The sequence below is a fragment of the Canis lupus genome, chromosome 15 (genome assembly GCF_003254725.2).
Source record: "Canis lupus dingo isolate Sandy chromosome 15, ASM325472v2, whole genome shotgun sequence".
NCBI classification, from domain to species: Eukaryota; Metazoa; Chordata; class Mammalia; order Carnivora; family Canidae; genus Canis; species Canis lupus.
In genome coordinates, this window is record NC_064257.1 from 12641250 (window position 1) to 12667501 (window position 26252).

At 59.9% G+C, this 26252-nt stretch overlaps 1 protein-coding gene across 3 annotated transcripts; it reads right to left on the bottom strand.

The window, feature by feature from the left end:
• Positions 1-679: 679 nt before the first annotated feature.
• On the bottom strand, positions 680-25598 carry SLC5A9 (solute carrier family 5 member 9). Of its 3 annotated transcripts, XM_025420159.3 has the most exons (15): positions 25441-25598; positions 20992-21216; positions 19191-19262; positions 17130-17234; positions 16659-16823; positions 15355-15460; positions 14729-14809; positions 14208-14413; positions 13903-14038; positions 13299-13406; positions 11379-11529; positions 9657-9825; positions 8296-8511; positions 5553-5712; positions 680-2404 (listed from the first exon to the last, which is right to left on the bottom strand). In XM_025420159.3, exons 2-15 carry the CDS (start codon positions 21145-21147, stop codon positions 2196-2198), a joined length of 2040 nt encoding a protein of 679 aa, XP_025275944.3. In that variant the 5' UTR covers positions 21148-21216; positions 25441-25598; the 3' UTR covers positions 680-2195. The 3 variants fall into 3 exon arrangements, with proteins under 3 accessions (XP_025275944.3, XP_048950330.1, XP_048950329.1); XM_049094373.1 differs by lacking the exon at positions 25441-25598 and having other exon boundaries at positions 17052-17234; positions 20992-21454; XM_049094372.1 differs by lacking the exon at positions 25441-25598 and having other exon boundaries at positions 20992-21451.
• Positions 25599-26252: the final 654 nt, after the last annotated feature.

Below are 26252 nucleotides of genomic sequence, written 5' to 3' on the forward strand. Positions count from 1 at the left end.
GCCACAGGCACCAGGCAGGGAGGCGCTCTCCACGCTCGGACAAGGAACAGACGGCCTGATGGTGGCCTTGCCGCTGCAGACCTTTGAAACTACGATTAGTTTCCCGATGGTTCGTGCCACGGCTTTCCCCCACCCCTGTGTTCTGAGAATCGGTTTCCTCTGCTAAGGATGCTCTTTGTCTCATTCACTAATGCATTCTTTCACTTGCTCACACACCTTGTTTTGAGCACCCACCCGGTGCCAGGTACCTTTGCACGTGATGGTGCCTCGGTGGGGGAAGCTTGCAACCTAGGAGACAAGGTGAACATTAAGGAAATCTTTGTACAGACATGTCGCTCTGACGGCTCTCCGAAGGTCGAGTCGGGGGACCAGGAGACTCTACACTGGGTGCTGGGGACTCGGCTGCTCTGGAAGGCAGGTGGCCGTGGTAAGGTCATGGGAGGGAAATACGGCTCCCCTTAGGATGTGCATCATTTCTTTGCTGAGGCGAGGAGTAAGTTGGAAGTAGCCAGGCAAGGAGGCTGGAGGAGGAGAGCGGCCACCTCCGCCAGCATGCTCCTGCGTCTCTGGGGAGGGCGCGAGCCGCACAGCGCAGGCAGCAGGAGGTTGGAGCCTGAGCGGCCTGGGGGGAGCTCTCATGGAGGCTGTTCCAGGCTTCTGAAAGTGAGGATGTTCAACCTTTAACTTTATTTAACTTTATTTTTTAAAGATTTTATTTATTCATGAGAGACACACAGAGAGGGGAGGGGGGTGGACAGAGACACAGGCGGAGGGAGAAGCAGGCTCCATGCAGGGAGCCCGATGTGGGACTCGATCCCGGGTCTCCAGGATCCTGCCCTGGGCCGAAGGCAGCGCTAAACCGCTGAGTCACCCGGGCTCCCCTCAACATTTAACTTTAAATTGTGCTTCTGTGGTTTAAGAATATTTCCCTCCCCAAACTTTCAGTACCTTTGGTTGCACACAAATGCTTCAAGGGAATGGTCTGGGGGGAAAACGAGGGGGAAAAGTTGAATTCCCAGGGAAGGTGAGTGGGGAACAGTGAGGAAAGCGTGGCCAGGTGAGATGACACCTGGCGAGATGAGGTCACAGGTCAGAGGACACAGAAATGTGGAGGCAGCAGCAGCAGGTGTTCACAGAATCAGCTGTGTTAAGCCTCAAAGGCCTAGAATTTTATTTGTAGTCAGTTATGGCAATGGGATGGGACCGTGGTCTCTCTGGACATGTGAGGCATGGTGTGAGCGCCCCGGCCGAAGGAGCTGGCTCCCACGTCACAGCCCAGCCTGCCGCCGTGCAAAGGTGCCAGGACCTTAGAGAATTACTAAGGCACCATTTACTGAGCATTGGTACTCTCTGGGTACAGTCACTTGGGATGTGGCCCTTGTGCTTGGTCCTTGCCCCGTGGAGGCCCCAGGGAGCAGTGCTGCCACGGAGGCAGGGCCAGAGGGGCGGGAGTAGGAGTGGGATCCTGACCCAGTTGTGGCATCAGGCAGCTGGGGTCACATGCCTTCCGGGGAGGGCGATGCCCGGCAGGCAGGGGGAGAAGACGGGGGGCTCCCAGGCTAGCCGAGCCAGCCCCCCCAGTGCCTACGGTCTCCAGCAAGTCAGGGCTCTCCTGGACTTGAAACTCCTCGAGGCCACAGAGACTCTGCACATGTTTGGAAGTGACGGTGGCAAAAGGCAGAATGAGTGGTGCCACGAGAGCCCCTGCCGCAGAGGTCCCTGCCCCAAACACCACCTGTCACCGCACCACATTCCCCTCTGGGCCCTCGCTCCCTGGGGTGTGTCAGAGGAAGGAAAGGCCCCTCCTGGGTTGGCGCCCACTACAAAGTGATGGCTAGGGGTTGGGAACAGGGCGGGGGGCGGGTACAGGGGAGCAAAGTGCACTTGGACATTGCAGTGTCCTTGCAACCCCTCTTCTTATAGCCTCCACTTTTTTAACCCTCAAACCACAGGTATCCTAAAAGTTTTGGAACAGAAGCACCAAGAGGGTAGAGTGTTTCTGAGGTAGGGGTGTAGGGCAGCGTCACGGGAGAAAGAGCTGGAGTCGGAAGCCCCCGTGTGAGTCCTGCCGCGTGGGCCCGAGCAGCCCACGGCCCTCTCCGGGCTCCCTTTCTCCCCGGGCCGTGTGCACACCAGGCCGGGGCTCCCGCGGGCTCGGCCCGTCCGCTGTTGCCACTGCCGCCAGGTCTGCAGAGTCACGCAAAGTAGCCCCACAGGAAGACGTTGATGGCCAGCAGCAGGATGGCCTGGACGTCGCAGACGCTTCTCCAGAGCGGCTCCTCGGCGATGCTGGTCAGTGCCTGGCTGCGCGCAGCCGCGTCCTCGGGGCTCAGTGCTGGCTCGGGGTGTCCGGGGAGCCCGCAGAGCCAGGCCCCCAGCAGCCTGCCACACCGCCTGCACGGGCCTGAGGACCATAGCGGGAGGGCAGGGGGAGCGGGGTAGGGGGGGTAGGTGGGGAGGAGGCGGGGGGGGGTGAAAGGCGGGGAGCTGGTGAGACTCGAGGGGGCTGCACAGAAAGGGGGGCGGCACTGGCCTTGCTGGGAGCCCACAGGCTGGGCCCGGCCGGAGCCCTGGCCACAGCACTCCTCCAGCAGAGCCTCCCGGCGACGCAGGCCAGGGACACGGGGTGAGGGTGATGGGGCTCCTGTCAACTCCGAGCACGAGGACCGACTGGGGCGGCCCCCGGGCTGGGACCCAGGGGCCCCTCCAGGGCCGCTCCCCCACCCCTGGCCTCCCCAAGGCCCAGTGCACAGTCACCCCCTCGGCCTCTCCGAGCCGCAGCATCATTCTCTCTCAAATAGGTTGGCCGGGTGCTCGGCTTTCTCCAGCTTGTCTTGAGCATCGAACGAGAATGGACATTCGCTAGCATTTTAAAAAGTGACCCAGGCTGGGCAGCAGGGAGAGGCCTGGTGACTATCATGTTCTGACCGTGCACGAGGCCAGTGCAGACCCGGCTTCCTGCACCAGGACGGGGTTGCTCGGAGGTTAAAGGGTAGCTCAGTTCACCAAAAATTAAGTTTAAAAGAAGTAATAAAGTCAATATTTTAAAAAATTGTTTTGCACTAGCAGATAGCCCATCAAAATAACATTCATTGAAATTGGAAATGCCCTATTATCTTAATGACTCTGGAACTCGGTACCTGGTAAGTTCAGTGCGACTACAGAGTGCGGCCTCTGGTCCCGTCAACATACCATGTGGCCTTGCCCCCTCCCTGTACCAGGAGGGAAGAGGCTCAGGGAAGTGGAGGGACGCCTTCGAGGGCACAGAGCAGCAAAAGCATTTCCAGGCGTGAGGTTTTTCTATTGCATTGGGCTTTAGCGGTTTAGCATTATTCCAAGCCCACCCAAGAGCTCTCCTGATGCTCAGGGCCGCCCTCGGAGGCCGGTGATGCACCGATGGTCCTCAGGCCCGTGCATCGCACGCCGGTTCCGAGGCCCCAAGAAGTCACTAGGTGGTGACTGGTGAGCAGAGACTCGGTCCCTCTAAGTCTGTCTACAACCCCATGTGTACACTTCCTTCAGACCTACTCGCTGGCAGTACAATGTTTCTCTTCTTTCTCTTTTTAGGGCACAAACCCACACTGCTGTTTTGCTGTTTAACCTCAGATGACACACCGATGCGCCTTCATCTGCCCCTGGGCCTTTTGGGAGGGGGATTCCAGAGGCTGCCTTCCAGAAGGAGTGAGAAGTGCCTCCTTTGTCTTTTTGGGAAGAAAGTGCTCCCCCACCCCACCCCGGGAGGCAGGCATTTCTCTGCTTCCCCGGGGACAGACTCTGCCCTGTGGCAGGGGGATGGGGGGAGCCAGGGAAAGCTGCAACGACAGGGTGAGTCCACCTAGTGCTGGGGTTCAGCCGGGAGAGGCAAGTTGTGCCCTCCCTCCTCCCTAGCTTCTTACCTTCCCCTTTCTTCTCTTGGCATCTACCTCCGCGCCATACATTTCTTAGGGACCTAGACCTGGTTCCAGCCACGATGGGGGGGGGGGGGAACCCTTTGGGAGACCCCATAAGGTGCACAGACCATGAAGCTTGAGAGACAAGGGGTTACATTGTGCAACACGCTGCAACTAGTGGGGTAACTGATTAGACGGAGGGGGTGACTGTGAGCCTTGGTGGTGCTTCCTGAAGTAAGCCTACGTGGGTGTTGACCTTCGGAAGTGTGTAAAGGCTTACGTTCTCCATTACGCAGGCTTTGCACGGTGCACCACTGGCTTTTACTTGCTGCATCTCAGGCGAGAAGACCTGAGAGTTAGATCTGGGCGGGAGGCTGAGCTTAGGACGTCACTGACTCTAGGCACCTGGCTGTTTCTCTAGGCCGGGCCTTAGCAAAGGGGAGGCAGTCAAGAGAGGTGGGCAATTTCTCAGGCCTCGGGGGAAGCACAGGGCCCCCCAAACCTGGCAAAGACGAGGGACCTGAGCAGCAGTGCCTCCAGCCGTTCAGGCCCGACAACTGGCACTTTGATCATCTTACCTAAGCTCTCACCTTACGTGAGTTATGAGAAGTGTGGGCACCAGGGGCTTGTTGAGGCCCTGATGGAGCCAAATGCAGTGGGAGAGGGCGGCTGACGAAGGCGCACCCTCTCCACCCAGGGGCTGGCTTCCCTCTGACTGAGGCAGGAAGTTAATTTAGGACTTAAATTTCATTAAATTATTCTTTCTCGAAGGCAAGAGACATTGATTTGGGGCTTTAACCGGCAAAATGATGTTAACTTTGTTTGACTGTAATTTTTCCTTGGGAATCCTATAATTTAGGAAATCTCTATAGTGTCCTCATACCAGACGATTGTGACGTTATTATGTGATCACACTACAGGAAGGTCAGTTGTGTCTGAAACAGCGACATTATGTCCTTAGCCAGTTTTCAACTTTAGGGACCCCGCGGCCTTGGAGTGAACCTGACTAAGCTACTGTTCTAACCCGCTTAGGAACCTCTAGGAGGCAAAATGTATGTGGCCCATCAGCAGCTCCAGGCTGGCACCCACAGGAATGGTCGTTGGCCTTAGGAACCTGGCACAGATGGGCAGGACTGTGTGGACGCCCAGCGGCCAGCCCTGCTTCTGTGTGGCTCCAGGCAGAGTGGCTAAGCCCCGTGGGAGTAAATGAATAATAGAGGGGGGGCCCGCTTCTTGGACGTGCCCCATGTGTCCTTCCATCTGGAGGGAACACCCTTTGACTTTCTGGCCTCAGACTCATTCAGCCAGAGGAGAGGAAGGGACTGGCCTGTTGGTAGGTTTGGGAAGCCCGGGGGGGGGGGGGGGGGCGCGGCACGCTGGGCTCTGTCCTCCCTCCTGCTCCTTGTTAGTGCAGGGCGCACGGGGAGGCGACCCAGGGGCACGTCTGTGTGGTGTTGGGCTTCAGTGTAAGGAAACGCAGCCCCCAGGACCTAAAGGAAGTCTTCCTACCTATCTTTGGGCTCCTGACCGCCTTCCCTGTTTGTCTGTTTTGACAACTAGTTTAACAGCCATGCGGGAAGGAGGAACGGTGATGTTTTCTCCGGCACACCTCAGAGGCCCCCCGTGACCCCCAGGCCGTGCCGCAGCTTGCCCCCAGCCTACCTGCCTGCTGCTCCTGGGCCTGGCTGCAGCACTCTGCCGCTTCCCCCTCTGCAGGGCGCACCCCGGATGGCATCTCAGGGGTCCCTGGTGCTCCCTCAGGGACCTCCTTCTCCAGCTCAGGGTGGGGATGGTGTCGGGTCCACCATGTCAGGCGAGCCAGCTGGAGGGAAAGGAAATGCTGTTTGACTCAGTTTCCTTTGTGGGCAAGTCTTGCTGTGGGAAAAGCCGAGCTACTAGTGAGCAGTGGGGAACAGGGGCCCAGCCCAGGGCCCAGCCTGGAGGCCTGGCTCGCGGCCCCAGCGCCCTTTCTTCTGGAGATCTGTGCCTGCCCTGAGCACCTGCTCCGGGCCGCACCCACAGGCTGGGGGGAAGGGGCCGGCCAGGGAGGCAGGCGGCTTCCGAGGCCCGGCTGTGGAGTCCAGGGTCTTAAAGGGAATCTTGCAGACCGTGGAGAGTCACTGCAGACGTCAAAGGGAAGAGACTCTAAGTTGTAGGATTTAGATAGATCCCTCAGAATGAATCAAAGGGATGCAGGCTGGAGGCTGGTGGAAGAGCAGAGAAGAGATACAGAGCACCCAGGGTAGGAGAAAGGGGTGGTCTTCGGGGCCAGAAGCAGCGAGCATGGCTCTCAAGGCCCTGCCTTGGCCCCCAGGTGGGTGGTGAGCGAGCCTGAAGAGCCTGGTGACGAAGCAAAGCTGCACCCCCTGTGTGGCCCTGGTGCTTTCCCCCCTCTGCTTCTCTCCGAGCAGAAAGCACAGAAAGTTCTCTGGCTCATACCAGCTGCAACCAACCACAACTATGTGAGCTCTGAGCTCTTTTCCCAGCCCAGTGGGAAAGACCTGGGTCACACATTGGCCCAGGTATCCCCAGCCCTGTCCCAAAATCCCTACACATACGTGTAGTGTATGTGTAGTGCAGAGCAGTGTGCAGAGTGAGGGGTCATCTCCCAGGACCCTCCCCACTGACGTCCAGCCATGTCCCCGTGTGGTTTTGTGAGAGCCCAGCTGCTTCTCTGCTTACAAATACCTCCAGTGAATGTGACTTCACACTCCCACCACGTGTCGTTAGAGTATACGGGTGGTGCCTCTGTTACAGGAGGCAGGCGGAGTTTGATCTGAATCTTGGGCTAGAGAAAGAGAATGGAGTTTCCTCATCATGTAGAGGATTGTTGAACTCACAGGTACGGATAAGACAGCTCAGGGACGGTGTGGGGTGAGAAGGGCCCTAGGCCACAGGTGGGCCCTAAGGAACACTGATGTTGAAGACCATGAAGAAGGCAGAGGAGTGATCGGAGGATAGAAAAACAAAACTGGAGAGGCTTATGTCACGGGCGTGAACGGAAGAGAGGTCTCCAGGCTGCGGGAAGTGGTCAGTGGTGGCCGGTTCTTCTCAGAGCTCAGGGAGGATGAAGATGGGGATGCGGTCATTAATTGTTTGCAACAAGAAGGTTATTGGGGTCTTAGAGCAATTTCGGTGGGAAGGCGGGACACCAGCCAGGCTGGATGAGAAGTAGACAAGAGGAGGGAAGTGGAGGCTGGCAGGGGAGGCCATCCTGCAAAGTCTGCTGCGGAGGAGCCGAGGGGAGGCTCCGTCACTGGGGAAGGACAGGGTCCGGGGAAGAGATTGTCAGGTGGGAGACACGTCAGTGCAGGAGTGAGACAGCAGATAATGGAGAAGGAGGTGAACATTCAAGCAGTGGGGAGAGAGCCCTTCTGGAGTGAGCCTCTGTCGGCTTCCGCCGAGGGCATGAAGTCATTTCGCAGACTCGAAAGCGCCATTTGGGTAATGGATGGGATTACAACTTCCACCCAATGTTTCAGGGCCTGACTTGTGGCACAGGCTCTCTTATGGGCTAAATGACATCTCCCTCCCCCCCCAATTCAGTGTGTCCAAAGGTGACTGTGTGTGGAGATAAGGCCTTTAAAGTGGTGATTAGGGTTGAATGAGGACCTTAGAAAGGCCCTAATGCAGTATGACTGGTGTCCTCCTAAGAAGAGGAGACTGGGACACAGACGCACACAGGGGAGGACAGGGTGATGACAGAGGGGGAGGCAGCGGTCGGCAAGCCAACGAGGGGGCCTCCGAGGAAACAGCTCTGCCCACACCTCATCCCAGCCTTCCCGCCTCTGGAGCTCTGAGGACCATGCTCCAGCTGGGAAGCGCCGGGTTGTGGCCCAGGCCCGCAGCGCCCAAGCCGCCCAGTACTCCTGCTGGGAAGGTGAAAGGTGGGACTGGTAAATCTGCCAGCATAGGGGGAGCACTTGCTCTGCGCGGGAGCACTTCCTCTGGTGGGCTCCTTTCCCCAGCTCTTGACTGGCCAGCGAATCTCCACCAGTCCTTTGGGGCCAGCTCACTGTGCCCTCGCCAGGGAACCCCCCACAGCCGCCGGGGTGACCGCCCCTCCCGTGCTCGGCCCCACGTCGGAGGGTGGGCCTCCTGCACCCCATCGTGCTAGAGTGACTGTTGGGCTGGTGTCGGCACCCGACACGCTGGCAGGGACCGTTGGTCTCTGCAACCCTGGCACAGTGCCTGGCACACAGCAGGTGCTCACTGAGGAATTTGCCAATTGAATGAATCACTTTTCCCGTGGGAATTAATAATCCAGTGAGCTCCCCCCCACCCCCCAGGACATGTGTGTGGCCACAAGGGAGACGACCCAATGGCATGAAACTGGACGGTAGCACCCCGGGCCCTGGAGGTAGGGGAGCGCCGGGAGGGGCCCCAGTACAGGCTCTCCACCTGCCTTTTCCTCAGGGATGGGGGCGGTACACAGGCTGACGGCCACGATGACCACGGCCGTGAGCCCGCAGAGCAGGAGCGCGAAGTAGAGGTAGTGGAGGTCCTTCAGCACGGCCGGCCTCCGGTCCACCTCCCCGCAGGCTGGCACCGGGTACGAGAACTCCAGGATCATGCGCAGCAGCCCCACTACCAGGCCGGACATGAGGCCCCAGAAGGCTCCCTGTGGAGAGAGAGCAGACAGGGGCCAGGGCGGGGTCAGGCGGGAGGCCTTGGCCAGCTAAAGGCCGCCGGTTTGTTATGGTGTTTGCGGGGGGGGCCCCCCGCCAGGGAGCTCCCCACTAATGCTGAGGCTTCGTCTGAACTCAAAGGCCCGGAGTAGTGGAAACAATGACTCAGCCTCTCCAGCATAGAGTTGTCTCGTGTGCAATGATAAGAGAAATTATTAATTAATACTAAGTATAAATGCGTAGCATTCAACTGGAATGAAATATGCTTTTGTAATAAGTAGGGGAAACCGGGATCCCCCAACCTGATTTTCTGTTATAATAAATAAAAAAATCAGAATGAAGCTCTTCCTCTCTTATTTTTTTAAAAAGAAAAGCTCTGGCTCCTCCCCTGTCCCATTTCTAACGCCAGTTGACCCTAACCTTTACCTGGCCCCTGTATGTGAGAGTCAGGTGGATTGTATTTTTAAAAATGAGATGCTGATCCTGATTTCAAGAATTCTAGAATGAGCAGAAGCACCCAGAATTGCACCCAGCCCTTCTGTGCACCACGGGTAGCAGCAGGGAGATGAGGCCGTGGAGGCTCGGATGTCTCTCCCGAGCACCCCGTAGGGTAGGTGCTCCCGACGTGCGCGCACACCGCAGCCATTATTAGTATTTCTTGTTGAATCATCTTCCCTCCCACCTGGCTCGGTGATGGGAGACCTACATGCACCTTGTCAGCCATCGCATCTAGAAGCCTCCATAATAGGGTCGATGAAATGCTGGTTGAGTGAATGAATAAATCAAGACCTGATGCTGCGGGGACGCGTAGGTGGGTCAATGGTTGAGCCTCTGCCCTCGGCCTGGGGCGTGATCCTGGAGACCCGGGATCGAGTCCCACATTGGGCTCCCTGCATGGAGCCTGCTTCTCCCTCTGCCTGTGTCTCTGCCTCTCTCTGTGTTTCTCAAGAATAAATAAATAAAATCTTAAAAAAAAAAAAAGAAAAAGAAAAAGACCCTATGCTGTGGATGGGGAGACGGAAGCTCCTTTGGGAGGCAGGGGGCCTGTCCAATACGCCTGAGGGCGACCCCAGGCTACGGACACACTGGACCTCCTGGCCCTCTGTGCCCAGGGAGAGAGGTGCCCTGCTGCACTCACCGGCTCTGTGACCCTCTTGCAGAAAATGGCCATCAGGAAGAGGGCGGTGATCGGCGGGGCCAGGTAGCTGGTGACGGACTGGATGTAGTCAAAGAGCTGCCCGCTGTTGGAGCTTTGGATGATGGGGATCCAGAGGATGCTGACGACAACCAGGAACACCACAAACACTCTGCGGGGAGGGCACAGGGCACTGTGAGGAGCGCTCAGGCTGGCCTGGGCATGGGATGGGGGAAGGTGAAGCATAGGAACCGGAAGGGAGAAGGGTGGGGGATACGTGGCCACGGAATCAGAGAATGCTAGGAGCCTGGAAATGCAAAGATTCCAGAAACTTAGACTTTTTCTGGGATCAGAATCCCAGAAACCCAGGAATTTTGAAATGGGGTCTTGGAGGTCATGTAGCCCACCCGCTCTTCCGGGAGGAACACAACCTTTCACAACCCCCCCACCTCAGTAGATGCCTCTGGTCTCGGCCTGGGACCCCTCTCCCGGCATCCACGCCCTGTGCAGGACAGCGCCCCCAGGACGGCTTCGGCGTGGGCCCTCTTCCCTGCTTCGGGCGGCCCCGGCTCTAACCTCCTGCTCCTCACCCTGGCATTTGGCTCAGAGAAGGGACTCCGCCGCCGTCACCTCCTGACTCCCCCTCAGCGGATGCTGGCGCAGGCCCAAGACCCCTACCGCCCTCTCCTCGATTTCCCGAACGTGCTGAAAACCTCGGACACGTGGGGCGCGGTGATACGCGCGGCCAGGAGATGGCGCGCGAGCCCCACTGATGAACAGAGGGAAGGGACCCGCCCGGTCCTCTCCTGTCCCCCTCCCCACAGCCCCACAGCCGCCACCCAGGCGGTGGGTGCTCATCCCTCCCCTCCCAGTCCGTGGATGCTCAGGCCTCGCGGCCGGAGTCCCCCAGGAGCCCCCCATGCACGGGCCGGGGAGCGCGAAGCAGGGACACGCAAGAGGGCAGGTGACCGCGACTCCAGCCCATCTACCGGAGGGAGAAGAAACCCGTTAGTCCAGAAACCCGAGTCACAGAGTCACCGAGTCACCGAGTCACCGAGTCACGGAGCCTGACGTGATGAAGCAGAGCTTGGAAAGCGCCCCCTTGGCCCCACCTCAACTACAAGCCTAGGGAGAAAAGGACAAGCCACCAGCCATAGTTTGCGAAGCACAAATCGAAGCCACCAGACAAAGCTCAAATTCCCCAGTTGGCTGCTCAAGGCCCTGCGGCCCTGGGGGCGGCCGTCCCGCGAGCTCCCCCGCTGAGGCGGCCCCAGCAGCCCAGGACAGTCACCCCGCGACCCCGGCAGGGGTGCGATGCAAGGGGACGCCCGGGTGAGTCAGGCGGGGTCGCCCACAGGCCTCTGCCACTGGGCCCAGGCCCGAGCTGATCCTAAAGCTCCGGGTGAGCTGCCTGCTAACTTTCCCCAGCTCGGTTCACTTCCCTGGGGTGCGCGCTTCCTCGGCTTCCCTCACTTACTCTGTTGACCACCTTCTAAGAGAAAGTTCAACAGACGGGAAGAGATTTTGTTTTTCCTCCTTATTCTAGAAGGGGAGGAATGTCTAGAGCTGGGGAGGGACTTACCCAAGGTCACGTAGGCAGTGGGCGCTGGAACCAGGCGCTCGGCCTTCCAGTCCAGGGCCCAGGCCCCACCGCATCTCCCAGGGCAGCCCAGGGCAGGGAGGGGAGCTTAGAGGGGTTCCCCCCAGAAGGAGGGGCTGGCGCACCTGCCCACCACCATCAGCTCCTGCTCTGTAGCCTTCCTTCGGAGGCGCTGCCACACGTCGATGGCAAACAAGGTGCTGCTGCTGTTGAAGATGGAGGTGAGTGAGCTCATGAGGGCGGCCAGGATCACGGCGATCATCAGGCCCCGCAGACCTGGGGAGAGGCGAGGTCTCCGTGGGCAGCCCCCTCCGGGGGCCACGGAGGCTGCAGGGTCCAGCAGAGCCCAGGGTTTGGGGGTGGGGGTGGCGTCGCCTCAGGTTCCCATCCGCGTGCGTGAGGACTGCAGGCGGCCTCGAGGCCGGCTTCTGGATAGGCCGAGCCACCCGCACCAGGCCTGCCCAGGCTCCCCCTCCTCGTCTGCACCCCTAGGAGCTGGGGCCTGGTGGTCCTGCAGCTTGGACATCCCAGTCTGCATTTCAGAGCTGCAGACGCTTGGGTACTGGGCCCCTGGCCCGGAGGGGTTGGGGAAGGGTGACTGTTAGTACTTGGGCGTTTTCAGTTTCTGTGTTTCTTTATCGACACTGGGGTGCCGGGTTAAGGCCCTGGCCTGGGAGGCAGAGGCCCCGCATTTGTTTCTGCCCGTAGCTAGCTGTGTGGTCGCTGAAGTAGCTCCTTCCTGTCTGGACCTGTTCTCTCCCTGGGGGCTCGAGGAGGTGGAGCCTATGATGGTCTCTATCCTCTATCCTCTATCCAAGCTTCTAGAAACCACCACTCACGTTCCCCTGAGGAGATGACTCCCCATCAGCCCTACGTCAGCCCTCTTTCCTCCCAGTCCGAACATTTAACCACCTCCTGAGGCCTCCCTAAAGCCCCAGGTGTTCCAAGCAAACCGAGGCCAGCACCTTCCTCGGGGGCCTTCTGTGTCTTCCTTCGGTTAACAACCTCCCGTCTCCACACCAGACAGTCCTCCTAGACCCCCTCCTCTGCTCCCCTCCCCTCCCGCCTCCCTCAGTCAGCTCCTCCGTGGACGGCCTGTCACCCCCGGGCCTCCCACCACCTCTGCTGTGTCTTTGGTTCATTTCTTGTTCTACCGGAGGGAGGGGACAGCCCAACTCAAGGATTCCCTCATCAACCTGACTTTCTTCCCGTGTCCCCACTCTCGGTATCCTCGTAAACCCAGGACCTGGGGGCCCTCTCTGGATCCCTCTGTCTTTCTCATCCCTCAAATGTAATCTGTCACCAGATCCTGCCACCTCTGTCTCATAAATGTCTTTTAACCCTTTTCTGTCCACCTCTGAAACCACTGCCCCGGGCCACGCCGCCATCACCCCGCACCTGGGGCACCGCAGACCCCTTGTTCACGGTCCCTCTGCCTCCCTCCATGCAGACTGAGCCTCCCGACGCTCAGGCCTCGGCCTCCTCTCCATTCCCCACCGTCCATCCCTCCCGCCTGTGAGCCCACGGGGCGGCGTCAGGTCACACCTGGCGCTCTCTGTGAGGCGGGGCCTTGGCACACACAGTCCTTCCTCCCCGATGGCGTTTCCCACAAACACCCAGCCTTGTCTGCTCAAGAGATTCCTCAGGACCAGCTCCATGTCCTCCCCTCTGGGAAACCTTCTCCGACATTCCCCCAGGCGGGTCAGGTGCCTCCCCGGGCTCCCCCGGCCCCACGGGGTCCCCACACCGGGTACGCAGTACTGTACCCTCTGTGAGCCCGGGTATCCTGGAGATGGCATAAAGCCCTTTTATCCTTGCTTCTCCAGGATAAGAGCCAGAGCAGGTGCTGGTGGAAAGTGTGTGTGCATGTGCGTGTGTGTGTGTGTGTGTGTGTGTGTGTATGTGTTGGGGAAGGAGTGTGGGGCTGAAGGCTTCTATTCCCTCTCCCCGTCCGTGTCCACCCTTGATGCAATCCCTCCTGGGCAGCGGGGCCTGGGGAGGTTGGGAGGGGGGCGTGGAGGGGGCGTGGGGCAGACAGGACTCACCAACGGGCATAAGGGCGATGACCAGCTTGGGGTAGGCGATGTTGGAACAGCCCACTCGGGCCCCGCAGATTCTCTGGCAGACGTCAGGGTCTACACAGCCCACCTCGTCTATAGAGGAAGTGATGGCCGTTAGAGCCCAGTCTTCTTGTGCCTTCTTGGGTTGGTGCAGTATTTGCTTTCCAACAGGGAAAAACCATGGGTAAGTGTTTACTGGTGACCCTGGCAGGAGCTGCATCTCTTGTAGGGGCCGGAGGGGCAAGGGCGGGGTAGGTGTCTGGGTACTATGAGTTAGCTGCTTCCAGTAAGCCTCCTGACCATATACTACCCTGCAGAGCTTGATAGACCTCCCTGTGTTTTAGGCCTTATATCTTGATAAAAGGAGAGAGGATATGCTTGGGAGGCCTCAAGAATGCCTTCGTTGGTCATTCCTCATAAAGGGAAAGTAGGATTTTAAAATGACATCTGGATAAAAATCTCTTTTTCTGAAATATCTACTGTATGTTTGTCCCACAACACTGAACACACTAGGTATCCTTACTAGAAATAGCATGTGGCCCCCCCATGACCCCAACCCACATCTAGTGCAGCACTGCCCAGCTCTTACCTGGGTACAAGGCCCGGCTGATCATGCCGGGCATGACGATGAAGAACATGGGCAGGATCTTCAGGTAGCCCCCCAGCACAGAGCCTCCCTTGGCATGGGACAGATTCTTGGCAGAGAGAGACCTCTGCACGATGACCTGGAAAGGGAGCAGTGGAGACTCACCACTTGGGTTGGACAGGGCTCAGCTCCACCACAGGTGAGCCCTGAGCTGGTCCCGGAATAAGTCCCAAGCCCTGTGCATCTAGATGCACGGTTTTCAGGCAGGGAGCTTGTGATGGCTGGGCCAGGCCTGGCTGGGGCATCACCTGGTCCGTGCACCAGCACCAGGTGGCCAGCACCGTGAGCCCGAAGATGAGGCCTGGCCAAGGAATGTCCCCGTTCACAGGGTCCCGGAGCATGTGGAAGGCGTCCGCCCGGGGCAGATGGCAGGTGGTATTGGGGACCGTGGCATTAGGGATGGCCTGTCTGTACCGCTGCTCCAGGCCTGGGTACCAGCCTACCTCCTGAAAGCCTGTGGAGAGACCACAGTGAGGGATCTGTGAGCCTGTCACACGCCCCCACCCCAGCTTCCAGTCCCACGTGGCGCCTGGGGGCTTGGAACTGGTATGGGACTGGGAGGGGGAAGGGATGTGTGGCGCAGACCCTCAGTTGGTGTAGCCCCATCTCTGCTCTTCGGGAACCCCATCCTGGAGGTGGGGGGCAGAAGGATGGGGAATCTGGCTCTGTGCTCTGGAAAGTTCCAGCCAAACCACAGAGGTGAAAGCCCAAGACAGATCAGAGAGCAATTTCTACTTGGTGGTGGGATGCGCTCGGGCCTCTACCTTACCCAGAAACATGAGGACCAGGGCGCCGCCCACCATGATCACCGTCTGCAGGGCATCTGTGTAGATCACGGCAGTGAGGCCCCCTGTAGACCGGAGGACAAGGCCGGTCAGGTGACACCAAGGGGGAGCTCTCTGGGCGTCTGTCCTATGCTTGGCCACACCGGGGAGCCCTCCCAGCAGGTGGATCCGCCGCCTGCCTCCAACCCCCCAGCCCTCAGCTGGTCCCAGCCACGGGCACTCGGGCCTTTCTCTCCCCAACGGCCCCTGAGCGTGGCTGCTGTGCCTCAGTTCTTGTTTTCAATATCCCAAGGCTGTTCCTCTGCCCTGCTGGTAGCGCCACCAGGATACTCCCTCCTTCCCCACCCAACACCATTCAAATCCCCCATCCTTGCAGGCTGACTTAGCCCTGAGCTGGGTTCCCAGGTGCCCAGGCCTGAGAGAGGGGCTCTGGTGGACGACAAGGCAGGCTGGTGGCTTTGTCTGGAGCAGCCCCTAGTGATGCCAGTGCTGATGACAGTCCCCTCACCACACCCCTGCTCACTGCTGCATCGCCAGGCAGCCCTCCCCACCTCCCCCTGGCTCTCAGTCTCTGCTCCCGGTGCCTGCACCCTGATGCCCTCAGCCCTACCGGCGATGGTATAGACAGCCGTCACCACCAGCAGCACCACCGTGGAGAGATAAAGATTCCAGCCCAAGGCCATCTGGACGAAGAGAGCTCCAGAGAAGATGTCAGTCTGCAGAGAGCCGAGACCCAGGAGTCCAGGTCACCTGAGGCCCTCGCTATGCCACCAGGACACGGTCGCCTCCTGCTCAGTGATACCAGGTGCTATCGGCCCTCATCACACGATGCGGGTGAGCCTAAAGCACCGTGCTGAGGGGGACGGGCTTGACCTCGCAGACGCCAAGGAGCCAGAGGGATGTTCAGGCCAAGAAGCATCACATAAATCTTTGAAATTGGGAGCAGTGTAATCTGGTGCCGTGAAGGCAGGGGTGAAGGAATGAAGTGAAGACAGAGGAGGTGAAGTGGGGAGCAGGGGTCAGAGAAGAGAGGGCTCACTGACTGCCCCCAGCAGAGCCGAGGCCCACCCAGTGGCCAGGTGGGCCCACGCTGACCTGGCGGGCTGGAGCCCAGGGCGGAGGACCCCAGCCCCGAAGGCTCCGCGTGTGTGGGTTTACTGGGGACTCGGAGAGCGTCCTTTGCCTAAGCTGACCTGGGCTCATTTTCAAGCATCGTGGACAAGCGGCTGTACGATTTTGTCCATCTCTTGCCCTGGCAGCTCAGACTCAGTCCCTTTCAGTGTGTGTTTGCTGATCCCACTGCACGGCTGCTTCATAAACCCATCCCAGGGCTACAACGGGGCAGCGTGCAAGGACACCCGGACTGGATCACAGGACCCAAACTTTAGTTCCAGGCCCACGGCTGCATTCGGTGTGGACATGGGCAAACCACTGACCAGAGTGTAGGCCAGTGGGGGAAGAATAAAGACCCTTCTAACTGCAACATCCTAGGCGATCGGTGCATGGTGCTGAATGGACAACCAACTGATGGAGAGGGAGCGGGATGAACGGGCTCCGGATTATGGGTTGTCATTTACCCAACAGACATTTCTCACTCATCTGTGATTACTGCTGGGAGGGGGCTTGCACTGAAGATATGTGGACTCATCCCTCCTTCCTCCCTCCCTCCCTCCCTCTCTTCCTTCCACCTATTATCTATCTATGTATCTATCTATCATCATCTATTCCTCCCTCCCTCTCTCCCTTCCTTCCTTCCTTCCTTCCTTCCTTCCTTCCTTCCTTCCTTCCTTCCTTCCTTCCTTCCTTCCTTCCATCTATCCAACCATCCATCCATCCCTACAGCCAGCGATAAGCCATGACCTAAACTCAGCATCTTCAGGGAGACGGGATGGCCACACTGCAGTGGGTACTCACGGAAATCTTGGTGAAGATGTAGAGAATCAGAGACAGGACAGACATGTACACCTGGATCCTCTGGCCCCCGAATCGCTTCTTCAGGTACTGTGGCATTGTGACCACGCCGGCAGCGATGTACACGGGGACGAAGATCCAGCCCAGGGCCAGAAGCAGCCAGGTTGCCTTAGAGAGTGGGGAGAAGAAGGTACCCATGTCCTAGATGCAGATGGAGGGGCAGCCCCTACCCACATGGTGATGTCGGGGAGCACTCCGCTGGGAAGCAAGGACCCAGGACCTGGTCTGAGTGCTGTGTGACCTCTGAGTCCCTCTGCCTCCTCTGAGCCTCATCTGTAAAATGGTTTCTCTGTTTACCATGCAGCCTCCCCAGTCAGCTCTGAGCTTCCTCTCCACACTAAAGCCTGGGAGGGGGTAGGCGGGGGGGTTCAGACCTCCATCGTCCCTGAGAAGCCTCCAGGCCTGCTTCCTTACGTTCCATTCAAAGCCCCCCACAGCAAGACCTCCAGCCGCTCCTGTCCCGGCCAGACCGATGAACAAGCCGCTGCCCACGTTGCTGGACATCAGAGACGCTCCAATCTGCAAGGCACAAGTGGGGTCAGCTTTAATCAAGACCAATCTGGAGCCAGGACCACAGGCTGCATGGCCCATGGACAGAGCAGGACCTGGGCTCAGGAAATCTGAGATCAGAGGAAGGAGAGGACGTGAGGGAGCAAAGAGGAGGAGGGATAGAACTGACATTTATTGGGTACCTACTGTATACGGGCACTGCGCGAGGCATTTAATATGCACGAATACACTTAATCTTCATAAATATTTCAAGGGATGGGTATTAATCTTTTCAATTTACAGAGGAAGGAAATAACGTTGGGAAAAATGAAGCCGCTGGCCTCAGGCCACCTGGTGAGTGAGTGGCCAAGTGGGAAAGAAGGAAAGCCGTGGGGAGCAGGGTGCGTGTAGGGAGGACCAGGCTCTGCACTGGGGCCATCCATCTAGGGGCCCCCAGAGACGAGGGTGCTGAGGGGAGGGGGTCCCCCATGAGAGGGACTGGGGGAGGCCCTCGGCCACCCCTGTGCCTGCAGGCTCCAGGCAAGGCTGGGCAGAGGGGGGAGCCGAGGGGCTGAGCACTGGCAGGGCCAGCCTCAGAGTTGAGGTCATGTTTCTGCAGGAGGCAGAAACTCCTCAGAGGCCACGGAGACAACGATAGAAGGACGACATCGTGGCGGTTGCTACGGTTAGTACCTCATCATTGCTACAGTTAGTGGCCAGGCGCTGCTCGAAGCTTCCTCACTCAGCCTTCACTGCAGCTCCGGCCGGATGTCCTATTATTACCCTGCTTGACCTGAGCAGGGTACTGAGGCACAGGTAAATGACCTGCTCAGGCTCCAGAACTAGTGAGTGACAGAAACTTTGAACCTTGTTTGTCTGACTCCGGTAATTACTGCACAATTGTTACTGAGCACCTAGTGAACACTCATTACTGTTATCTTTTATTATTTGATGGGATCCCTCATGGGGCAGGGAAAGGGGCAGAGGGAGGGGCTTGGGGGCCTGGGTGGAGGCGAGGCCTTGGGGACAGACTGGGGCCAGAGGTGAAGAGCTTTGCTCCAGGCTGGCACCCTGTTGTCACCTTAATAAAATCACTTCCTCTTGCAAATGCACAGACCTTCACCTGTAAAATGCGGGGACTCATGTCCTCCCACTGCCTGTCCTAGAGCTGCTGGACGACAGAGAGAGGGAAGAAAAGAAAGGTACTCCTGGGCTGCTGGAGGCATGAGAACCCCTCGCCCCTACCTCCTCCGCCCCAGACACCCGAACCTTCCAGAGAGCCCCGTCAGCACCCTGGGCCTCCTCTACTCTTCAGGGGGTCTGTAGCAGCGCAGATGGGGAAACGATGAGAACCAAGACAGGGACAGGGTGGTTGGTGGCGTGGGAGCCGTGTGTGCCCGGGTGGGAATGCAGCCAGCTACCTGCGGGCTGACAGCCCCACTGTTGGGTCTCCAGGCAGGGCTTCCCTCCCGCCATGCTCTTTCAGGAAGAGGAAGTGGTTCTGAGGACCAAGAGACACAAGTGGGGTGGCCCAAGAGGAGGGATTGGGGCTTGCAAAGGAGTTGGGATTGATTCCCTGAGGTTGCTGGGGGTTTGGCCCCTGGCACCCCCCTTGCTTCGCTGCTTTGCAGTACTGAGCAGATGCTTCTCCTTCCCGGCCTCCTGGCTGAGCTCAGAGGCTTCCAGAAGCACTCCCGGCCCCTCTGCTTCCCTCCAGCTCAGCGTTTCTCCTGTCATCGTGTCTCTCTGCCCAGCTAGCCTGAGCTTCTCCAGGACAGGGACATTCTAGGTTATTTCTGCAGGTGCCTAGGGCATGCACTCAGGAGGCACTTCTCCGAGACGTGCGTTAGCAAGATGTCCCAGGTCGGGTGCCTGTGGGCCACAGGGAGGGAGCCCGGAGAGCCGGGGGCTGCTGCCTTGGGGTAGGAGGGGAAGACGAGATGAGGACCCAGCGGTGGGAAGGGGCAGAGAGGCAGCCCGACTCACCGGCCACCAGCTCATGGACCTCCCCGCCAGGAAATAGCCGCCGATGGTGCCCCTGCTGGCTCGGACGGATGACTGGAAAGGAAGGGGAGAGAGATGAGGATGGGATGGGATGGGCTCCCCAAACTCCCCCACCTCTGGCCGCCTCAGCTCCCGGTCCTGGGCTCAGGCGCTGGGGGACGCAGAGCCGGAGCAGCAGGCCTCAGTCCCACTGGTTTTACTGCACGGGCCTTCAGGGGGCGCCACGGCCTCTCCCTGGGGCCCACAGAGGTTAAAGCCGTCTGGAACGGCGCGGAGCCCGGCAAGCGGGCCTGACCACGGTTACCATCGCGGCGCCCTCCCTCGGCCCAACCTGGCTTCAGGAAGAGCTGGCGTCTGATCTGATCGGAGGGCGGGCGTGGAGGCCGCCGCCCCCTCCTTTGTGCAGGCCCCCCTCCCCCCCGCCCCCCATCCCGGACTGGCCGGCTCTGTCCCGCTGCACAGGCCCCGCAGGCCCTGCCCGGAACTGGCTGGTGGTGCCTCCCGGCCTGCTGGGGTGGGGGGGTGGGGGGTGCCCTGGAGCACAAGAGAGGTGGACATGAATGACCTTCTTCTGAGGCCTCAGGGCCCGGGAAGCAGAACCACGAAGACTGTTTAAGATGCTGAAGCCAACAGGCCTGTGACAGGGCCTAGGGGTGGGACGGATACCCGAGGGAGAGGAAGGAGAAGAGAAATGGGGCAGGAGCCTCTCCGCTCCCAGGGAACATAGGCGGTCACCCCGGAGAGGCGGGCCAGGGAGGCTGCTGCTGGGGGGGCCTCGGCGTGACCTTCCTCCGGCACCGCTGGCCTTTCGGGCAGCCCAGGTGGGCAGAAGGAATTCATTCACATGCGAGGAAACTGAGCCTGAGTCAGAGAGCAGCTCGTCCAAAGTCACCGAGGAGCTGGTGCCTTTCCGCCCTCCACCGTTTGCAGGTGTCTTCCTCACACCAGCCTTGGGAGGCCGGGACTGTCCCCCAGCTTTACGCTGGGGGATCTGAGGCCCAGAGAGGATTTGAGAGCCTGTCCTGGTGAGCGACCAGCTGGGACTCAAATCACTGTCTGGCACCCAGCAGCATCTGAGGGCTCCGGCCTGTCCCCCCAGGGGGCCGTGATGACACCTGCTGCCTGTTGCTGCCCACGGTGTGCCAGGCACTTTGCCAGGCACTTAAATGTGTTGTGTTGCTCCATGGCCATGACCCCCCTGGGGGGCAGTGTTCATCATTCCCAGCGACCTCAGGAGAAAACGGAGGCTCAAGGAGCACGTGCATGTTCCCAGGGCCCCGTGGCTCTAACTGTCGGAGGTGGGATCTGAACTCAGGGTTCGCTGGCCCCTTTCCCCGGCACTGGGGCCCTGGTGACAGTGAAGAACAGAAGGAACTCTGGGTTCACCTCTCCCTCCCCACGAGCACACAGCACGAGAACCCCAGCTCCGTTAGAAGGCGCTCCTCCTTGCCAAGACACCCCCCAGCGGAGGGTTCGCAGAGTTGGCGGCCTTGGCCAGGGGAGGACGGCGGAGTGGGGACTGGGCCGCCAGGGATGAGTGGGGCCGAAGGCCCTGCGCAGAGGCAGGGAGTTGGGAGGGGGCTTCGGGCCTGGCCTGTCTGGGCTCACTGTGTGCCCTCAGGCAACTCACATCCCTCTCTGGGCCTCAGTCTATAAAAGAAGGGTCGGAGAGGATTTCCAAGGGCCTCAGCACCTGGGCCCTATGCTCCCCGACGGCCCACCCAGCCCCCAGCACGGGCAGCCAGAGATGAGAGGCCCCACTCCAGCCTCTGGGCCTACTCACCCAGACCCCCACGCCGATGACAAAGACGAAGTAGACAACCAGGACCCCGATGTCCGAGGCGTGCAGGCTGACTCCCGAGCCCAGGACCGCGCGTGGAGCTGTCGCTGGCCTGACCCCATTTCCGGGAGCTCCGGGCCCCATTGTCGCGGGCTCCATGCTGCTCTGTTAGAGTCACTCACCACCGGCTGGGCTGGACTTTGAGGCGCTCCTGGCTGCGTTCCTGCCCTTTAATGATTAAACAGCCCCGAGTGCCATTAGCTGCTGAGAAAGCTCTGAGCCCCACTGGCACGGAAGGTCCCGGTCCCCTTTTCTCCTAACTGCCACCCCATCCTCTGCAGGACTCTCTCCCTTTCCCTGCCCCCAGTACACTCGCGTGTGCGTGCGCACACACACACACACACGTGCACAGGCATACGACGTGCACACTCCCACTCCTGGAAGGAGCAGCAGGAGGAAGACAATGAGGACAGGAGTAGCGTCGTGGAATTCTGGAGCTGGGAGGGACCTCAGAAGTTGAGCTGTCCAAGCGCCGGCTTAGGTGGAGAGGAAACCGAGGCCCAGGGAGGGAAAGGTCACAGGGAAGTAAGATGGAGCTGGGCCTGGAGTCCAGCTTTCTCAGTAGTGAGTTTGTGCAACTTTCCTTATTCCCAGGAGGAAGACAGGGAGGAGAGGAGGGAAGAGTGCTGTGATCTTGCCAGTCTCCACGGCGGCGTCACCTGCTCCTACCTCCAATCCCTGCCCCCAGGCATAATTTTTCCTTTTTTTTTTTTTTTAAACAGTGTAGGAAACTGAGGCCCGGGAAGAGACATGTTTATTCCAAGCCACAGTGTGGGGCTAGAATTCACACTTGTGGGTCCACACGCCTGCCCTGCGCTGGGACAGACAAATGCACGGATGTGGAAAGGACAGCAAGTGCCCTGGGTCCAAGGAAGACCAGCCGTGCCCAGACCCAGGCCGCCTGCTTTCCCGTCCCAGCAGCACATCCCACAGAGCTGCAGAGTGACCAGGGACAGACTGCCCCAGCCCCCCTCAACCCCGGCCATCCTCCCCGCACATCTAACCCTGGGCCCCCCGCTGCCGCCCGGTGCAGCTGAGACCCCCTGTTAGGCCGCCAGGCCCTGCCGCAGCCCGGAGCCCAGACAGCGCCGGGAAGGGAGCCAGGGAGGTCCTGACACCTGCAAAGTAGATGTTGTGCTGCTTACAACCAAGTCCAGCCTTGACATATCTGTGAGCCCCGGACTCGCCTCAGGGCCTGTCTAATTGTGCCTTCCCAGAGCTGCGTCATTTGTCTCCGGCTCACAACCAACGAAGCAGAACAACTTAGCAGGGGCAGAGGGGCTGCGGGAGGCGGGCAGGGTCATGCGGGCCCCGGGAGGGAGCACGGCTGCGGACGGCCCACGGGCGTCCTGGTGACCAGGTGAAGTAGAAAGGATGACGAGAAAAGACAGGCCACGCTGGAGTGAACGAACCTACACCAGCCCCGTCAACTCTGAGCCAAGGGCGCTCCTGAGCGGCAGCTGAGGACTCACACGCGTACCCGTGGCTCAGAGCCACGGAGGAAAGATGCAGGGTGACCACTACGGATTTTCCATTTAGACAGCGGGGATTATGAAATCCAGGCGGGAAGAGTCTCATCCAGAGTGGTTTAACCCTGCAGGCAGGTGTCGGCACTCGAGGATGAGGCCGCGCACACCCAGGAAACCCTCTCCAGAGCTCCCGAGACGGAGGATGTGGCCACGCTGTCCTTACAGGAGGCGCGCACCTGCGCTGCACCTGGCTCGGGGAGGGGGCCGGGGACACTCGCAGGAGAGCCCAGGGGCTGGGGGGGGCGGGGGCTGGCGGGCCTGCGGGGGGGGGGCTCACACAGAGCACAGCAGAGGGGGGCAGGCGGGGAGATGGAGACCCGCCCTGGAAGGGGGAGCTGCCAGGAGAGGGTCCAGAGGAAGACACAGGTGAGTAACAGGTGGTGCGGACATTCTCTTTCTGAGTCGTATCTGAATCGAGACTGTTTTCGGAGTCCAGCAGCAGCAGGGACGGCTGTGGCTTGCTGGTCACGGGGACGCTCCTGGAACGGCGGGAGTTCCAGGCTCGGGGTGACAGAGGGACCACGCTTGAGAAGCTGCTGTCAGGGTGCCCTCCCTGCATCCTCCTTATTCCGTGTGTACTTCACAGTCGGGAGAAGCAGGCGCTTCACTTGGGGTGTGCGCTGCCTGTGTCTCCCTTCGGCTGTAGGCTGTGCCGTCATGGAAGATTCCGGAAACCAGAGTTCCTCTTGGACTCCCGGGGCCAGAGACTTCCTCCGGCCTTCTGGCATTGTCTTGGGAGGTGACTGCCTTGGTGACCTGACCCTCTCCACCCTCCCAGGCTAAGTGTGCCCTGCCCCTCCCGAAACTCCTGCTGCCCCATCCAGCCGCCCGGCCTCTCTGCCCTCGGGCTCCGCACTGGCAGACTGGCCACAGCTGTCACAGCGTCCGGGGGCCCACAGCAGCCCGCTCAGGGCAAGGCTCTTCCTTCCCTTGTGCCCTCGCACCGCTGTGCACACCTGGTGCAGTTCCCGGCCAGGCCACCCTCCCCAGCCCCTCCAGGTCTTCCACGTGCCGTGTCCCCCTCCACCACCCTTCCTTACAAGGCTTCTCTCCCCTAGCTGGAAGGCCCCCAACCCCACCCTGCCCCCCATTTATCTCACCGATGTGGCCTTACTAGATGTGAACCCCCCAAGGAGCCTGGGTGCCTCATTCCCCCTCACGTCGCCAACAACGGGAGCCAAGTCAACACGAGAATGTTTCTAACAGGCTGTGTCGGGTGAGAGGGGCAGGGGGCAGTGGGCAGGAGCAGACGGCACTCCAGGTGGAGCGAGGCAGGAATCCGCAGAGGGGTCTCAGCAGGTGTGCGTGGTCAGGGAATGGCTTTGGGGGGGGGGCAGTGAGGGGGTGCTGCAGCCTAGGGCCGAGAGGGGGAATGTGGGGGCAGGAGGCATTCTAGAAAATCCCTCAGGGGGTCACTCTGGGGGTTGGTGAGGATGAGGAAGCTGGCAAGACAGATCAGGTGAGATTGGCACCCAGTGGAAGGCATAGAGAGGAGAGGGTCCCGGGTGTTCTTACGGAGCCAGAAGCGCGTGGACCTGGGCAGCTCCCTCTCCCCTGGGGGCCCTGCCCCCCCACACCGTGGTGCCAGGGCCAGGATCCTCCATGGCGGGTGCCCCACCCCTGGGTGGTCCTTTCTCTCAACTCCCAGGGCCTAGAGGGCTCATCCCCTCCACAGAGCCATGAGTGAGCAGCCTTGGGTTGCTCGTTCCCAAAAGGACTGACCCCGTAGCCAGGCCAGGTGGGGTGGGAAGCCCTTGGCTGGGGGAATGGAGCACTCACGGCAAGATCTTGAGTGTGAAGCCTGAAATGCTGGTGGTACAAAGTGTGCTGGGCCCCCCGAATCCACAGTGGAAGGACACGGCCTATCACGCTGCTGCCTGGGTGTTCCCATCTCCAGGGCACCCGGCCCGGCCCCAGGAAGAATCCTGGGCAGACTCCGTGGTACCTCTGGCTGGCCTCACCTTGCCTCCCCCTCGCTCTGCCTCCTGGCAGGTTCTTCCTGAAAAACCACTGGAAGCCGACCTTCCTGCTGCGAACTTCCTCTTCCAGAACAATGGGGACTACCTCTGCCGTGCGTGCCACAGTGTCCCGCAGGTCACAGCCAAACCTGGCCGACATTGTGACGTTAACTGTAGGAGCTTGGTTATTCCGATTTTGTTAGGCGAGGAAAGGAGCTCGTCGGTGACGTCCCCTAGTTACGGCTAATTCGGATTCTGAATTCAGCCTTGATTCACCCTAAAAGCTGTGCTAGACCGCGTCCTGCTGCTCCTAATCCTACGTCTCTGGGAGAGAACGGAAGGTGTGTCCGTCTAATGGAGGGGGCCCTGGGCTGTGAGGGCTTCCTGCCTGCAGTGGGCACAGAGGTGGCCGGACTGGGGCTGCATCTGCGTCCAGCCCCCCACCCCCACCGTCAGCCACCCTTCCTCCCCCTGTGCGGATCACACAACCCCACCGCCCCCAGGTGCGGTCACAGGGTGGGGGAGGGAGGAGGCCCTGCTGGGCAGGCTAGACCCTAAATTCCTAGAGGAAAAGATTATTACAGAAGAGGAGCAGACTGAGAAAGACAGTGACAGGGCCGCAGGGGAGGGTGGGGGGAGAGAGCAAAGAGAAAGAAGAGGGTCTAGTCACACAGGTACCTCTGTCAGACCCCGGGACCCCTACCAGTCACCTGGCCTGGGCAGGACCTCCTGGGGCGGCCTCTCAGCCTGGGGCTCAAGTCCTGCTGGGTGAGCCCTGGCTCCTCCCCTGGGGACGAGGTGGGGGAACCCGAAATCTCCCTTCTGCCCACTGGGCCTGGCTCTGAAGGCCCGCACCTGCACTTGTCCCTGCCACTGGGTGTGGTCTTGGGGAACAGAGAACTTACCTGTGCCCGGGCTTCTCCAGGACCTGGGTGGGGGGCAGATGGGGAAGACCACGGTGGGAGATGGGTGCTGCGGCTGCCGTGACAGCCCTCACAGCTGGGCGGACGGGTTTCCCTGGGCAGACAGGTTTCCCCACGCATTGTTCGGAGCTGAGGAGAGCATCTTGGGCTGGGCCACAGCTCGGGCACGGGCACGGCTGGCACATGCGCACACGCGTGCATGTGTACGTACTCCTAACTAGCAGCTTGTCCAGGAAACGCTGTGGAGTCGTCATAAGTGCAGACTCTCAAGCCACAGGAGCGCAGGTTCACTTAGGCTCCATGTGCAGCAAGGGGGGTGGGATGAGGGCAAAGCCCTTCAGCTTTCTCAGTCCCCTCTTCTCCTCTACAAAACGGAGATAGTAACTATCGCACGAGCGGCTGGAGGAGTGAGTGGCCGTAGTGGATTTGCGAATGTTTCAGGAATTGCCCAGGACAGTGCCTGTGGGAGGCACGCTGTTAGCTAAGCCCCGAGTCCCTGTGGCCAGACCTGGGAGGGCAGCGTCAGTGAAGCAGGAGAGCCACGGGTGGGGTGGGAGTGTGAGTCCCGGTTCTGCTGCTCACTAGCCACACCGTGATGGAAGAAGTATTTAACCCACTGAGCACAACATTTTGCATCTGTGCAATGAAGTAATAATACACTGGAAACAGAGAGTTGGGGAAGCTGAACCATGAGATGCCAGATTATTTCTGTCTTGGAGTGGCTGAGGTCCACAGGGTGAGAATGATCTAACAGGTGCCTGCCCCCCCAAATGTGAGATGGAGCACCTAGGAGC

Coding starts and splice junctions, on each gene's coding strand:
- SLC5A9 (XM_049094373.1), bottom strand. CDS start 21,147: ATGGAGCCCGCGACAATGGGGCCCGGAGCTCCCGGAAATGGGGTCAGG. Junction 16,824..17,051: donor ACCCCCTCCCAGGCTTTAGT/GTGGAGAGGAAG, acceptor CCACTCTCTAAG/GCAACCTGGCTGCTTCTGGC. Junction 14,810..15,354: donor GGCTGTCTATACCATCGCCG/GTAGGGCTGAGG, acceptor TCCGGTCTACAG/GGGGCCTCACTGCCGTGATC.